At 46.6% G+C, this 13,954-nt stretch overlaps 1 protein-coding gene across 3 annotated transcripts in view; it reads right to left on the bottom strand.

The window, feature by feature from the left end:
* The window catches only part of EPB41L4B (erythrocyte membrane protein band 4.1 like 4B), a 112,031-nt gene that overhangs the window by 14,863 nt on the left and 83,214 nt on the right, over nucleotides 1-13,954 (bottom strand). For 2 of the 3 annotated variants that reach the window (XM_036330080.1, XM_036330082.1), the window contains exons 18-22: nucleotides 9,764-9,889; nucleotides 8,886-8,953; nucleotides 6,961-7,059; nucleotides 2,748-2,940; nucleotides 868-945 (exon numbers count right to left, since the gene is read on the bottom strand). In XM_036330080.1, coding sequence (XP_036185973.1) covers nucleotides 868-945; nucleotides 2,748-2,940; nucleotides 6,961-7,059; nucleotides 8,886-8,953; nucleotides 9,764-9,889 — 564 coding nt within the window. The remainder of the gene's footprint in view (nucleotides 1-867; nucleotides 946-2,747; nucleotides 2,941-6,960; nucleotides 7,060-8,885; nucleotides 8,954-9,763; nucleotides 9,890-13,954) is intronic. The other variant, XM_036330081.1, reaches the window with a different exon arrangement.

The raw sequence follows: 13,954 nt of genomic DNA, 5'->3' as shown, positions 1-13,954 counted from the left end.
TGGCCAGGAGCACAGTGAGTTCTCAGGAGACGGTTTTTAATTTGCCTCACATTTTGACTCACTTTCCAAATTTGTGGACCGTGACTGATATTACACTGAGCCAAAGATACATCCAAGTTTACCTGTGTCCTCCAATAATATCAGTAGTAGTATCTTACATGTACTTATGGTGCTTTGCATTCTTGAAAATTTCTCTCTCTCTCTCTCTTCCCTCTCCCTCCCTCTCTCTCTCCATCCTTCTTACACCTGTAGGGCAGACAGTGCAAACGATGACATTCTTATCTGACGGATGAGGCAGCGGCTAGCCAACGGCAAGGCTCTTAAGGAGGGAGCAGAGATTGGAGCCAGGCCCGGCCTTCAGGACTCTTGTTCCGCGCTCTCCCGCCTGCACGAGTCCCACACGAGGGCTGCCCTCCCCAAGGGGAGACCTGTATGTAGCGGATGGAGGATGGCAGGGAGGCACGAGGGGCCTGGAAAGCCAGGCGAGGACGTGAGCAGGTGCTTCAGACCAGCGCATGTTGTTTAAGCGACAGGGGATGCCCCATGGGTGGGCATGCGGGGCGCAGCCCAGGAAGCCAGGAAGCCAAGCCCCAAGCACCAAGGAGCCCCAATGCTGGGGGAGCAGCAGGCAGGTGGGGGCGGGACCCCGGCGGCCATCTTCAGAGGAGAGGGAGCACAGCCCTCCCTCGCAGACTCTGGGCAGACCCGTGGCGCCTGCACCCTCAAGGAAAGCTGACCCCCAGGCCTCCAGGCTGAGAGCGGCACCAGGAAGAGCCTTCCCCACAGCGATGCCCACCTCTGTCCATCTGTCCCCCTGCCCAGGTGTCTCTACAGGCTTTTCTGGTTTTAGCGAAAGGGGAGGTTTACCAGAGGAGTGGCTTCTGTGAAATCCATCAGGAGGTCGCCGGGCTCCAAGGTAAAGGCACCTCCTCGGTCAGAGGGGCTCTACGGAGGCGACAGAAACATCTCGGTTAGTGACAGTGCGGGACTGACAGCGGAGTTTCGCTGGCAACACAGAGGTCCCCGCCACTCTCCTCCCCGTCTCATACCGACCTTGTGATCAAGCCAACCCCCACCCCAACTCTCGCTCGACAGTGAACAAAATGTTAGGACCAAACCCTGATTTCTTCCTGAAACCTTGATGAGTAGAAGCAGGTGCAGGCTGGAGACCTGCCTTTGATTTTGAAGCTGCGATGTTTCTGAAAGGCGCTGAGTGCTCTTTGACTGGCATTTGGGGCAGGGCGGGGGGCGGGCTGTATACAGACAGAGCAAAGACCCCATCCTGGACCCAGCGGGCCACGGCCTCAGGAGCTGAATTCATCTGCACCATAATGAGGAAGATCCTTACAGTGCGAGAGGGGTAGCTCTGACCATCATGCTCGTTTCTGGAGAAAACCTTTTTTTCCTCTTGTCCTGGGGTCTCAGCAGCGTGGGGGACCTTGAGGCCCTTTGTGGGTGGTTAGGGGGTGGAATAATAAGCCCCACCAAGTTGGCACAAGCAGGACCCTCAGGTCAGAGACCGCCAGAAGAGGGAGCCTGTGGCCTCTGCTAGGATGTTGCCCGCATCTCCACGGAACTCCTGTCTGTTTTGCAAATGTTTTCACTTGGTTTCAGCCAGGGTGTGGGATACACCATAGGCGCCTGTGCCCACCCTTCACGCAACGCAGCACGAGGGACTCCGCACAGCAGAGGAGAACGCAGTGCAGATGCCAGGAGGTGAGCTACAGAAAAGCAGGAGCTGTGGTCCGGGGGGTCCCTGGCTGAGGGGTCCAGCCAGGCTTCTGTGGAGGAAGGCAAAAGCACCCCAGCGATCCTGGGCAGGGACCCAGTGAGAGACTGGTGTTGGTCACACAGGATGTGGGCCTGGACCTTGGGACCTAGATGTTACCAGGAGTCGTGACCTCGATGCTGCGGAGGCCCTCGGCACCCGGTTTGCACTTTAACCTCCACTGGACCCGCAGCTAGCCAGGAGCTGGGCAGGGTGGCCGAGATGAGTCCCATTTTCAGGAGGAGGAAACTGAGGCTTGGAGAAACCAGGGCTGCAGAGTGACAGCTCATTTCAAGCAGCCACAGTCCGGGGCTCTGGCCTTGCCTTCAGGCCCCCACCCCGTGCACACGCCGCTCCTCAGAGGGGCCCACGGGCCAAGCCCCCTCTGGCTCAGCATCTGCTTGGGGAGCAATAGGTTCGACCGCACTTGGACCAGAGGCTGAAGTGACCACAGCTAGGGGTCACTCCAAGGGAACCGAGAGAAAGGTTGTGCGAGGCCTTTGTCACGGCCCATTCGCATCGCTGGCAATTCCCTGACATTTCAAACCATCGAACAGAAAACCATTTCCCATGGGGGCACTGCTTGCACAGGCTCTCCGACATAAGGCTTGCGATGGGGCTACGTCTACATTTTACTCCCCCCAATTTTCCGCTGTGGGAGGAAAGCCCATTTCTTGCGTTCTATCTTTCCAACGAATAGTCTGTGTAGCGATGATATTCTGAATTCCAAACTGCCTTCAAAAATCTCTTATTGAATTTCCCTTACAGTACGGTGTGCATGGTTTTATCGCATACTACTTGTCTCTCACAGCCTATCTTTTGGGGACAGTTATAGAAAAAAAAGCATGTTTTGGTGGTGAGGTTGTTTTACAAGTGCAAAGCTTTTACAAGCGTTGGTGATGCAAACTGAAATGCACACGGATGCCGCACACTTCATTCCTACCGAATCCCCGGCAAGAGCGGCTTCTTTTCCCCGTACCTTGGCCCCTGGGGACAGCGGGCTCTTGCCTTCTGAATTCTGAGGCGAGCTGACTTTGTGGACCTTGGGGGACACCAGTGGTGCCGAGACCTGCGTGGTGGCGGCGGCCGTGGTGGTGGTGGTGGTGGTGGTGGTGGTCACGCCGACTGCCTCGGCCAGCTCTGGAGGGAGGTCGTCTTCATCACTGCGGTTGCTAAAAGCACATGAAGCTCTGCTCATTACAATAAGAAGCAGGCTGTGGGGAGGAGAGGAAGGGCGGGCGGGGGGTCGAGGATGCCAGGGTGGGGGTGGGGGGTCCCCTACACAGAGGTCCCCCTCTACCAGAGGCCCCGCTAACAGGACCCAGTACACTGACATTTTTGCCAAAGCTAATCTGGGCTGGATTTTCTGTCACTTGCCGAGGGATTCGAATAACTTTTTTAAGGGAAGAGTATACATAACATAATATTATTTTATCTATTTGTAAGTGTACAATTCCGTGGCATAAATACATTCACAATGCTGTGCAATCATCACCACTATCAATGCCCAAAACTTTTTCATCAGCCCCAGCAGTAACGGTACACACTGAACAACGCCCCACAGCTTTCTCCCTGCAGCCCCTGGTAGCGCCTGTTCTGCTTCCTGGCCGGATGACGTTGACCTAGGGACCTCGTCACCACGAGGGTGGGGAAGTCCAAGTGCCAGCTGGGCTCATCCCCAGGCCGGATCATCCCGGCACAGGACCAGAGCCGCAGCACCCATCCCCATTCTTAGTATGGACAATATTTTCTCAAACGTAGAGAAATTAACACAAGGCCCCAAATGCCTAATGCCAATCAGGCTGCTGCCTGAGCAGTAAATGGCTATCGGAGGGCCAGGGATAATCCAATCAAACCCTGCCCGCTCCGAATGAACCGCTGGTCACTGACAAGCCCCGGGGGACCTCTGGGCCCTTGGAAGACCCTGCCTCATCAGAGCGTCTTTGTACCTGACATCTGAAGCCATGCCAGGCAGTGCCTGCTCTCAATGTGATTTATGGCGAATGCCTGTGTTTGTATGAATGCCTGGGGTTGGGGGTCACACTGTATTGATTTGACCTCTGGGGCGCTGGAGACTGGGTAGCTAAGGTCAGTCACATGAGTGACCCTTAATACAAACGCTGGATGCCAAGTCTGGAGCGAGCTCTGGTTGGCAGCACTTCACGTGTGTGTCACACGCTGTTGCTGGGAGACTTCAGCACTGCCCAGGGGGCTCCTCTGGAGAGGACGCCTGGCAGCTTGTGCTTGGACTTGCTGGACTCCACTCTATGCACCTTTTCCCTTTGCTGTTTTACTCTGCATCCTCTCACTCTAATCGGCCCTCGCTTTGAGGGGAACAGCTTTTCTGGATTCTGTGACTCCTCCAGCGAGTCACCCAAGGTGACAGTAGTCTTGGGGACCCTGACAGACTTCGCCTAAGGCTCTCCATGTGGCACTTCGGGAGCCACCCAGCCATAAGGTTGTGTTTTAGAAATGATGGCTGATCCTGGATGGTGTGGCTCAGTGGTTGAGCATCCACCCATGAGCCAGGAGGTCACCGATTCAATTCCCGGTCAGGGCATATACCCAGGTTGTAGGCTCAGTCCCCCCAACCCCTGGTGGGGGGCGCGCAGGAGGCAGCATTCTCTTTCATCAATGTTTCTATTTCTCTATTCCTCTCCCTTCCTCTCTCTCTAAAATAAAATTAATTTTTTTTAAAAAAAAGAAAGAAATGATGGCTGAGCAAAAGAGGGTAGATACAAGACCCATGACCAGCGGGCACCAATGTGATGGCCAGCGGGCACCAGCGTGGCCCGTGTAGGGTCCCGCATGATGGCCTCATCACAGCAGAGGGCCTCGTGGGAAACGTGGCCGAGGGACATGGCTGCGGTGTGGGTGGGACAGACTGAGGCGGGCTCTGGGGATCTGAGGTCATTCTGTGAATGGAGAAGCCTCAAGAGGAGGACTTGGGACTTACTACAAAAAAGGGAGGACAGGTAGGGTGTGAACAACTAAGCAGGAAACTTAATGACACCATGAGTTTGGATTCCTGCTGACTAACTAAGTCAGATCAGTCACATCATTAGCTCATTTAATTTTCACAACCACCCTGTATTGTGATTGAAATTACTTGCCCAAGTCACACAGCTAGTTAAGTGGAAGAGTGGGATTAAAATTTCTTATTATCTCATTAGAAAAACTGTAACCTGAAAAGCATAGCTATTATTTAGTTTTACATAAAAAGCCATTTAAAAAACAGCTCATCTTTCAGAGCAGGAAGTAAATGGATAATGCCTCAAATGGAAAAAGACTCCAAATTCTTAATTTTTAAAAACAACCCTTTGTCTTAACTTAGCAAAGAAACATGTATCTAAAGTTCATCAAGTCTTTCAGTTTTACCTCAGCTTGAAGGTAAATTCATATTAAATTCATGAAACAACACTCTAATAAGTAAAATTTTATGTGCAGCACTATTTTCTTCGAAATGACTTTTTCCTCTATTTTGACACGCATAGATAAATGTCTAAAGTAAGTCATTAAATGGGAACATTATTTTTGATGGAGCAATTCTAGGGAATTGGTTACTTTTCTTTGGACTTTCCTGTCTTGCTTGGATTTTTAAAAACTTTCACACTATGTTTAAAGAAACAGTTAAGTTACATTTCTGGAGAAGATAAAGCAGCTTGTCACTTTCTAAACGTGCTAGGCTTAAAGGAGGCAATTTGGTGAGTTGGTTAAATTCTCTTCTTCCAGGCCACGCATCAGTCATTGTTTCCAACATGATTACACATCCCCAGTGGCTGACAGCAACATTTTAAATTTCAAAATGTAAAAGGCCAGGCTAATCCTGCCAGCCGTATCCTCAGGGAAGCAGATTTTTCAAGGTTTAATTTGTCCCCCAGAGAGCATTACGGCTGTTAATTATCTGAGTCTTACTCGTTTGGGCTTTCTTAGGAAATACAGCTGCTCATACTGCCCGGAAGTTTCTATGAAGGGATAATGAGGTGGGAAGTGTCTGCCCTCCTCCCTCTCCTTTCCACCAGGTGGCAGGCCTGAGACAGCTGCTTGAGAGCTGGATCGCCTTACTCCCTGTCCTAGGCTGTGCACTCAGGGTAGGGCCCCTTAAACTTGACTTTTTCTCAGAAGCTTTCAGGTCCTTGAGAAGGAAGGAACGGGGACTAATTTATCCTGTGGCCAGGTCACCGGCTAGGAGGTTCACCCGCATTAACTCATGTTAACCACCCTTGCAAAATTCCTCAGAGGTAGGTATGCTCTCACCCATTTTACAGAGGAAGAAAGTGAGGATCATAGACTAACTTCCCCAAGAGCTTCCAGCAGTAAACTAGCCAGGCCTCCACCAGGAGCCCTTCTAATTCCAGGGGCCTCACAAGGTCTCCATTGCACCCGAAGGCCCCCCTGCAGCTCACTGACCAGCCCTGGTGCCACAGCCAAGGTCAAGAAATGAAAAATGCCATTGTGGTCAGTACTGCTACTATTACGAAGACCATCGCCACCCTTACTACAGCATCACCGGTATTCTTTGGATTACAATCATTTGTAATCTGCCTTTCCCTCTACTAAATTGCGAGTCCTCAGATGAGAATGATCAAAGTCATTTTGTTCTTCCCCATGGTACCTCGAAAAGCCTGTGAGAGACCCTGACCCAGGAGACCCAGCGAAACCCTGGCTGGCCTCCCAACTCATAGAAACTGGGAGACAATAAAGCCAGATTGTTTGGTCTTTGTTGTTTTGTTTTTTAAATATATTTTTATTGATTTCAGAGAGGCAGGGAGAGGGAGAAAGATAGAAGCATCAATGATGAGAGAGAATCATCAATCGGCTGCCTCCTGCATGCCTCCTACTGGGGATCAAGCCCAAAACCCAGGCATGTGCCCTGACCGGGAATCAAACCCTGACCTCCTGATCCATAGGTGGACACTCAACCACTGAGCCACACTGGCCACACAGATTGTTTTAATTAAGCCACTAAGTTTTGTAGTAATTTGTTCACAGCATTTTATAATGAACATAGATGCCAACTCTGTAGTGTTTTCAGGGAGGAAGGTCTGGTCTTGTTATGACCTAACCTGGAAATTAACTGTATTTTGGGGATGGCTCTTTGGGACTGATGCGAAGGGCTAAGAAGCATTCATGACTGAACATTTAGCATCACCCTTGTTGTAATATCTGAGAAATTTGCGGTAAGAACTCACAAACTGTATTGCCTTGTTAACTTCCTCACTCGGGGAGGCTTGATTTCCGGCTTTTCCACTGCTGGCTGGGCCGTTTCCACACGTATAGGAATAGGACTTCTAGAGACAGACCAAAAATAAAAAAAATACACACATAGAATAATGTGGTTGCCAGAAAAGAGGGGTTTAGGGGGGATGTGCAAAAAGGTGAGGGGAATTTAGAGGCACAAACTTCCAGTTATAAAATAAGTCCTGGGGATGCAATGTATACCATAGGCAATAGAGGGAATACTCTCTATATATAAAAGGCTAATATGCAAAGTGTCCCTCCCACCATCCCACCAGTCACTATGATGTGCACTGACCACCAGGGGGCAGACACTCAATGTAGAAGCTGCTGAGCTGCAGTGACTTGGCAGCAGGGGTTCTCGGGTGACGCACCCCGAAACCAGAGAGGAGGGAGCCGGATTCCTCGGGGGCCTCGCGGTTATGTTGTTGCTGGGACACTGTCAGCCCTGAATCTGGTTTACTGCACACTTGGCATTTGCATTCCACACCCTGTATGACAGCAACTTTGCAGAGTGCCCTCTCCCACTCTGGGACCCCTCAGGGGATGTTGGAGAGCTGGTTTCGGCCCAATCCCTGCAGGCCAGGCTGAGGGACCCCACCTGCTGGAGGGACCCTGCTCACTCCACAGACACTGGGGAGGGACCACAGGAGGTTGGTTCCAGGGCATGTCCGGCCTGTCTCACCCAGTCCTGCCCCACTGGCCACCTTTCAATTAATTTCCTTTCAATGTGCATGAATCCATGCACCAGGCCACTAGTATCATACTACCTTTGTACAGTGATGGTTACTAGACCTAGCGTGGTGATCACTTCATAAGGCATATAAATGTCAAATCACTATGCTGCACAGCTGAAACTAATAGAGCATGGTATGTCAACTAAAATTTAAAAATAAATAAATAAACAAACTAAAGCAAAACAGAACAGCCCCAACAAAAATTTGTATGGCCTTGTTTTGGCTGTAGGGGGATTGCTTTCTGTTAATTTCTGCCTTAATAAAAATAATAGTTAAGATAATCATTTTTTTCTCCCCTCCACTCTACTAATTAAATACAATTTTTTAAAATATGCCATAGAAAATCCAAAAACAAAAAAATATCCTAATAAAGAAAATATAGCAAGTAAGAACTGAACGTAATTGGGGTACCACATAAAATTTCCCTGCCCAAAACACCCATCCCCAATATCAGGGTTTGATGCATTACCAGGATTTACTAGTAAAATGAGTAAAGAGAAACCTGTGGATAACCGATTTTTACTGACTTCCAAGTAATCTTGTAGCCATATTATGGAATATATGTATTTAAAGATAAAGAACCGTAGAGTAGTTAATGTGAAAGATGCATAATCAGAATACCGTTAAGACTTGCTCTAAAACATTTTAATTCAAATGCATATGTAAACATGGTAAAAATTAAATTTCACTTTTACCTTTCCTCAATAAAATATGCCAGATAACCAATAGGCCCCATTCAAAACAGCAATTTTAGGGGAAGGCTTTCAGGCATTTTTGCAGTGGTCGAGTCTGGATCACACCCTGAGAGCCAAGTGGAGTCTTTAAGGGGAATGACAAGGTCAGATCTCTACACTTGAGAAGCAACTCGAAGAGATTTCTCTCTTAGCACCGCAGGTAGCAATATTAAAACTGGGGATGAGCAGCATTTTTGAGGCTCAAATGAAGTTGTGTAAAACAGTCTTTTTTCTTTTTTCCTATCTCGCCAGGCTCCCATTCACCCAGTTTTCTTCTTCCTCTCTGATTTTCTTTTTTTTTTCTCTCTCTCTGATTTTGTTAGCAAAACCCTCATGAGTAATGTTTTCAGGATCATGTTGGTGATACAGAGAATATTGTTTCCCCATTCAAACGCAGAAGCAACAGACCTTACATTAGCGTCCTGAAGACTGGATTTCTTATTGATATTTACAAACGTTGATTCCTCCTTTCCAGCCTGTGAAAGAAAACAGGCAGGTGAATGTCTTGGCATGTGAACCTGTTCTCGAGTCTCCTACACTCACTGGATTATAGAAATGTGAAGGTGGATCGAGGAGGTAGTTCATCAAGTACTCAGTCAATAACAAATATTCTCTGGTGTTTATGTAAGTTAACAACAACAAAAAAATGTCTTCTTGAGTCATTCCCCATCATGGGGATTAACGCCTCATCATTCAAAAGCAATCAATGCTTGTTTATTGAGCACCTGCTAAGCGCCAGCTCATGCTTGAATGAGAAAAGGATGGTGTGCAAAAAGCCACACCCACAGTTGAACCCCCACCTCGCATTTTAGATCAGGAATAACAATCGGCTCTATAACCACGCAGCACTTAACAGCTCATAAAGCATTTTGGGATCTGTTCTTTCACATAAGCATAACAGCCTGGGAGGAACTGTGTCAGATGATTTTGATAGAAGCTTTGTCCCCCTCCCTCTGGTGAATCCCACCAAGAACAGTGGGGGAGGAAAGACACCCGCCCAGACAGCCATGCCAGCTGGACGCACGCTAGAAGGCAATGGGAGATGCAGCCGTCTGCGGCCCTCATACCCGTCACGACCTATGGAACTGGCCGATTCACTTACCCGATTAATAACTGTAACCAGTTAATAACTCCTTATATTAAAATCTCTCTGCACATGACAGGTGTGGCTCCTGTCTCCTGGCTGGACCATGACCCACACAGGGTCCTAGAGTACCTCATTCTTCTCTTGGTCCTGGAGGAACTTCTGTCGTGTGAAATCAAAGGAATGCATGCGCTCCACACACCTGGGCACTCACTCGGGAAGCATTCTCCAACTGGGCTTTCAAAATGTTACACTTCACGTGATCAGCCACAGGGGAAGGCAAGAGTGGGGTCTGAAGAGTCTTCTCAGAAACTTTTTTTTCTTCAACCTGTGACGAGCCAAAATGCAACAGATTGGATGCAAAGGAAAAGGAAAACATGCAGATTAACCTTTCCTTTAATCATAATTGCAAACAACACAGACTTAAACATATAAAGACGTGTATCACCAAAGCCTTATATTTGTAACCAGTGCTTTTACTATGTGCAAAGAATTGACAAGCCCTTCCTCTCATTCTCATGTGAAGCAGGGAGAGGATGCATTCGGGAGCACATGAGCCAGAAGACAGGGTGAGCCCTGGCCGGGTAGCTTAGTTGGTTAGAGCATCATCCATATACACCAAGGTTGCAGGTTTGATCCCTGCAGGGCCATGACCAACACAGGGTCGTAGAGTACAATAAGAAACCAATGAATGCCCAAATAAGTGGAACAAAATAGATGTTTCTCTCTTTCTCCCCACCCCCCACCCCCCAGCATCTCTCCCTCTCTTTGTCCCGTTTCTCTCTCTCTCTCTCTCTCTCTCTCTCTCTCTCTCTCTCTCTCTCTCTCTCTCTCTCTAAATAAAAATTAAAAAAAGAAGAAGATGGGGTGAAGGTTCAAAGAGAGGAGGTTCTTTGAGAGCCCTGTAGCTACACCAGCAGGCAAGTCCAGGACTCAAGCTTCAAGTCTCCTATATCTTAGTGGAGTGCTATTTCACCCAAAACTGCTACCTTTTACATATAAAGATTCAATTCTGTGGCTCGTTGGGTCAAAGGAAAGAGTATAAAATATTCATTGGTATGTTTTCAATAAATCTTGATGAAAAACGTGATTCACAATGAGAAATTTGTATCTATGCTCCCTCATTGTAGAGTGTCTCGGATTTCTTCCATAACTTACTATGTCTGCCATTTCCCATGAACTAACTGAACATGCACCTATAATTCATATGATCCAGTTAAATGGGATTACCCTGGAACTACCTAGTTTAAGTGGTGTCCTAAGCAATAATATCTGAAATCATGGACTTGGTGACTATTATATGTATTATAATGTACAGTATGATAGTTATATAACTATTAAAAATGCTTATGCATATCATCTTGGATGGCACACATATTACACGCAGGGAAATCATGTCTTATTGTTAACCATGTCTATTGTGGTCATTGCATATTCCACTGAGCACATAGCACGTGCTCAATAAACACCTGCTGAAGAAGATCATAATGACATATAGTTATTATTAGAAGAGATGCATTTCATAAGAAAGATACAAGGGCACATGATTGCTAAAAGTCGATTTCGTGATATCAGGACATAATGTGGCCTGTCAGCCACAATGGGCCAGGGCAAGAACAAAATGTTCTAAAGTCCTCAAATTCTGCAAGTTCCAAAATTAATCTCACTCTCTAACTCAAAAGTCCTATGGAACATCACGGAATCCCTGGAGGAATTATTGTGCAATTGACTGGTTGACATCATTTATTAAAGAAAAGAGGGCATAGAAAAGAGTGTCTCCATGGGCCCTCCAAATGCATAGAGGAGCATTTGGTAGACCAAGCAGAACTCAGCAATCTCATGTAACAGTGAAATAAGCAGTGACAGAAGACCTGGATTTGAATCTCAGCTTTTTCCCTTACTAGCACCATAAACAAAAGCTGCTGCTGCTGCTGCTGCTGCTGCTGCTGCTGATGATGATGATAACAAAAAGAAAATGATAACATTTACCAAGAATTTATAATGGGCAAGGCACTGACCAAGCATTTCTTTTGTATATCTTATTGCATTGTCTCATTTAACCATCACGTGTGGAGGTAGATACAATCACTATCCCTATTTTATAGATGAGAAGAAAAAAAAGAAAGTAAGTCACTTGCCCAAGGTCACACAGTAAGTTCCAAGAAGAGCAAAGATTCACACCCAGAATTAGGTGACCCCAAGGCTGGAGCCCTGACCTCTCCACCACACTGGCTCCCCTTAACCTCTCTGAGTTTCAGTTTCTTTCTTCATAAGGTTATTATGAGGATCAAGTGAGAAAATAAGATATGAATGGCACTTTCATGGTAGATTCTTTGGTTAGAAAAGAAAATATAACTAAAAAAGAACATCAGACATGAGGACACTAATGATCTTAAGCCGTCAAGTTGGATATGAAGAAAACGGACTCATTTGGAATCATTATCCTAAGAGATGATGAGATTTACAGTTCACCTTTAGGATGATGCATCATGTGTTTCTAAATCCTGTTAGATAAAGTGTTTACTGCCAGAATGGTGTCTTCCCTGTGTGCAAAGAGTTACTTTTTAAATTAGATTTACTTTGGGGGAATGATATGCTGGGAAACAGAAATTAAATTGGTTCCAACGCCCATTTGAGGTTTTTGACAATTGCTTAAGGGGACATAGTTATACTCAAAGTCATGACCGAAGACCTACTTAAAAAAAATTGAATGCTGCTAAAATAAGAAAAGAATGAGGATCCAGCATTGATTCCCCCCCCCCCCCTTGAATTTAGTAATTCTTTTTAGACATACAATTCAAGCTGGCTTGTTCCTGTTTGATCTGGACAAAGCAAGAGCTACTGTTCAGCTCTCTGATTTGACTCAGGCGGAGGCCAATATAAATTTTGGAAAATTCGAGTATCATTATGTGAACATGTTTGCATAAAAGGCGTCTTCAGGGGAGATAAGCATCTGGGTTGCAATAGGACCATATCCCAGCCTGGAGGATGGCTCCGAGAATATTGTGCTTTCTCTTCTGCATGATCAGAGTTTGTATTTTACATTCAATTTGAACTGTGGACAGGTGATTTATTGTTTGATATAGAAATACAGACTTCAAAACATACAGAGGAATGACACTTGGACTTGGTCATTAGAAAAGGTCCATTTGTTTGGGGATGGCAATGGAGATAAATGATCAGGTGCATTTTTAAATTATTGACACGAATTGTTCACACATTTGAAATCCCATGAGATTTAACTTCTTATGAGAATTTTAGGTACTACTTTGGAACTGAGCAATGAAAATGTCTTCTCACCATTAAATCAAGAACAGGTACTTCTCCAAACCTTAGAAGAACCACTGGTCCCAATTGTGGTATCATATAAGTTGTAAGGTCTGTTGCAAGGAATGCTTTATTAATGATAAAAATCATAGTGTGAAATAATAATATACTTTGCTTATTCGATAGGACAAAGTCAAGGTTATCTGACATCATTCTAGCCTGCCTGCTTACTGAGGTATTTCTTTAAGTGGGAGAGAAAAGAGAGGCATTATATATAGTTTGAGCTTCAGGGAAAAACTTAATAAGTCACAGCTGTCTCAGCTGTGCCTTAACCCAGAGCAAGCCACTGTTGTCCATTTCCCACCAACACTCATGACGATGACAAGTTACATACTGCTTCTGAGTTCCCTGATATTACATGCTATACTTCCTCACAAAACATGTTTGGGCTCTGTCAAACTCTGGGTAAACCCCCGTGAAAACATTTAATGTGTATAGTACATCAGAAAAGTTGAAAACCAAGAGACAGAGAAGGACAAGTCTAGAGGGCACACGATGCACTGGATTGACTCCCCAGCACCTGGTATGGGCCTGCTCAATAAAGAGCTGTTGCTTGAATGAATGAGTGTCATCCCGCAGGAGGGATTCTCTCCAGCTAGCCAACAGGGAGCATAGTACAAAAGAAAAGTGGCCAGCCAGCTGAGCATTGACCCGTGAACCAGGAGGTCACTGTTTGATTCCCGGTCAGGCCGATCAATGATTCTCTCTCATTGATGCTTCTCTCTCTCTCTCCCTCTCCCTTCCTCTCTGAAAGCAATAAAAATATATTTAAAAAAAAGAAAAGTGGATGAGAGGGGCCTTGAGGGACAGAAGGACTTCAGGCTGCCCTGTGGGGGGAGGAGGAGTGCAAGGGAGTGAGGGTCTTCTGAGAAGCTCTGAAGTCTCCTGTAGACTGGAGGGCTGGCGAGGGTGGAAGAACAGCCCAGACGGGAGGTATAACCTTCCCATGCTCACCAGCAAAGGGGCGCTTCCCAAGTCAGGTCTTCCAAATTCCTTCTTACAAAAGAACAAAGCTAAGCATTAGAGCGGAAGAAGTGACCCAGGAGTGACGAAGACTATTCCTTTG

This window comes from Myotis myotis, unplaced genomic scaffold (genome assembly GCF_014108235.1).
Source record: "Myotis myotis isolate mMyoMyo1 unplaced genomic scaffold, mMyoMyo1.p scaffold_m19_p_12, whole genome shotgun sequence".
NCBI lineage: Eukaryota > Metazoa > Chordata > Mammalia > Chiroptera > Vespertilionidae > Myotis > Myotis myotis.
The sequence above is the reverse complement of the archived record's forward strand: the minus strand, read 5'-3'. Positions and strand labels throughout refer to the sequence as shown.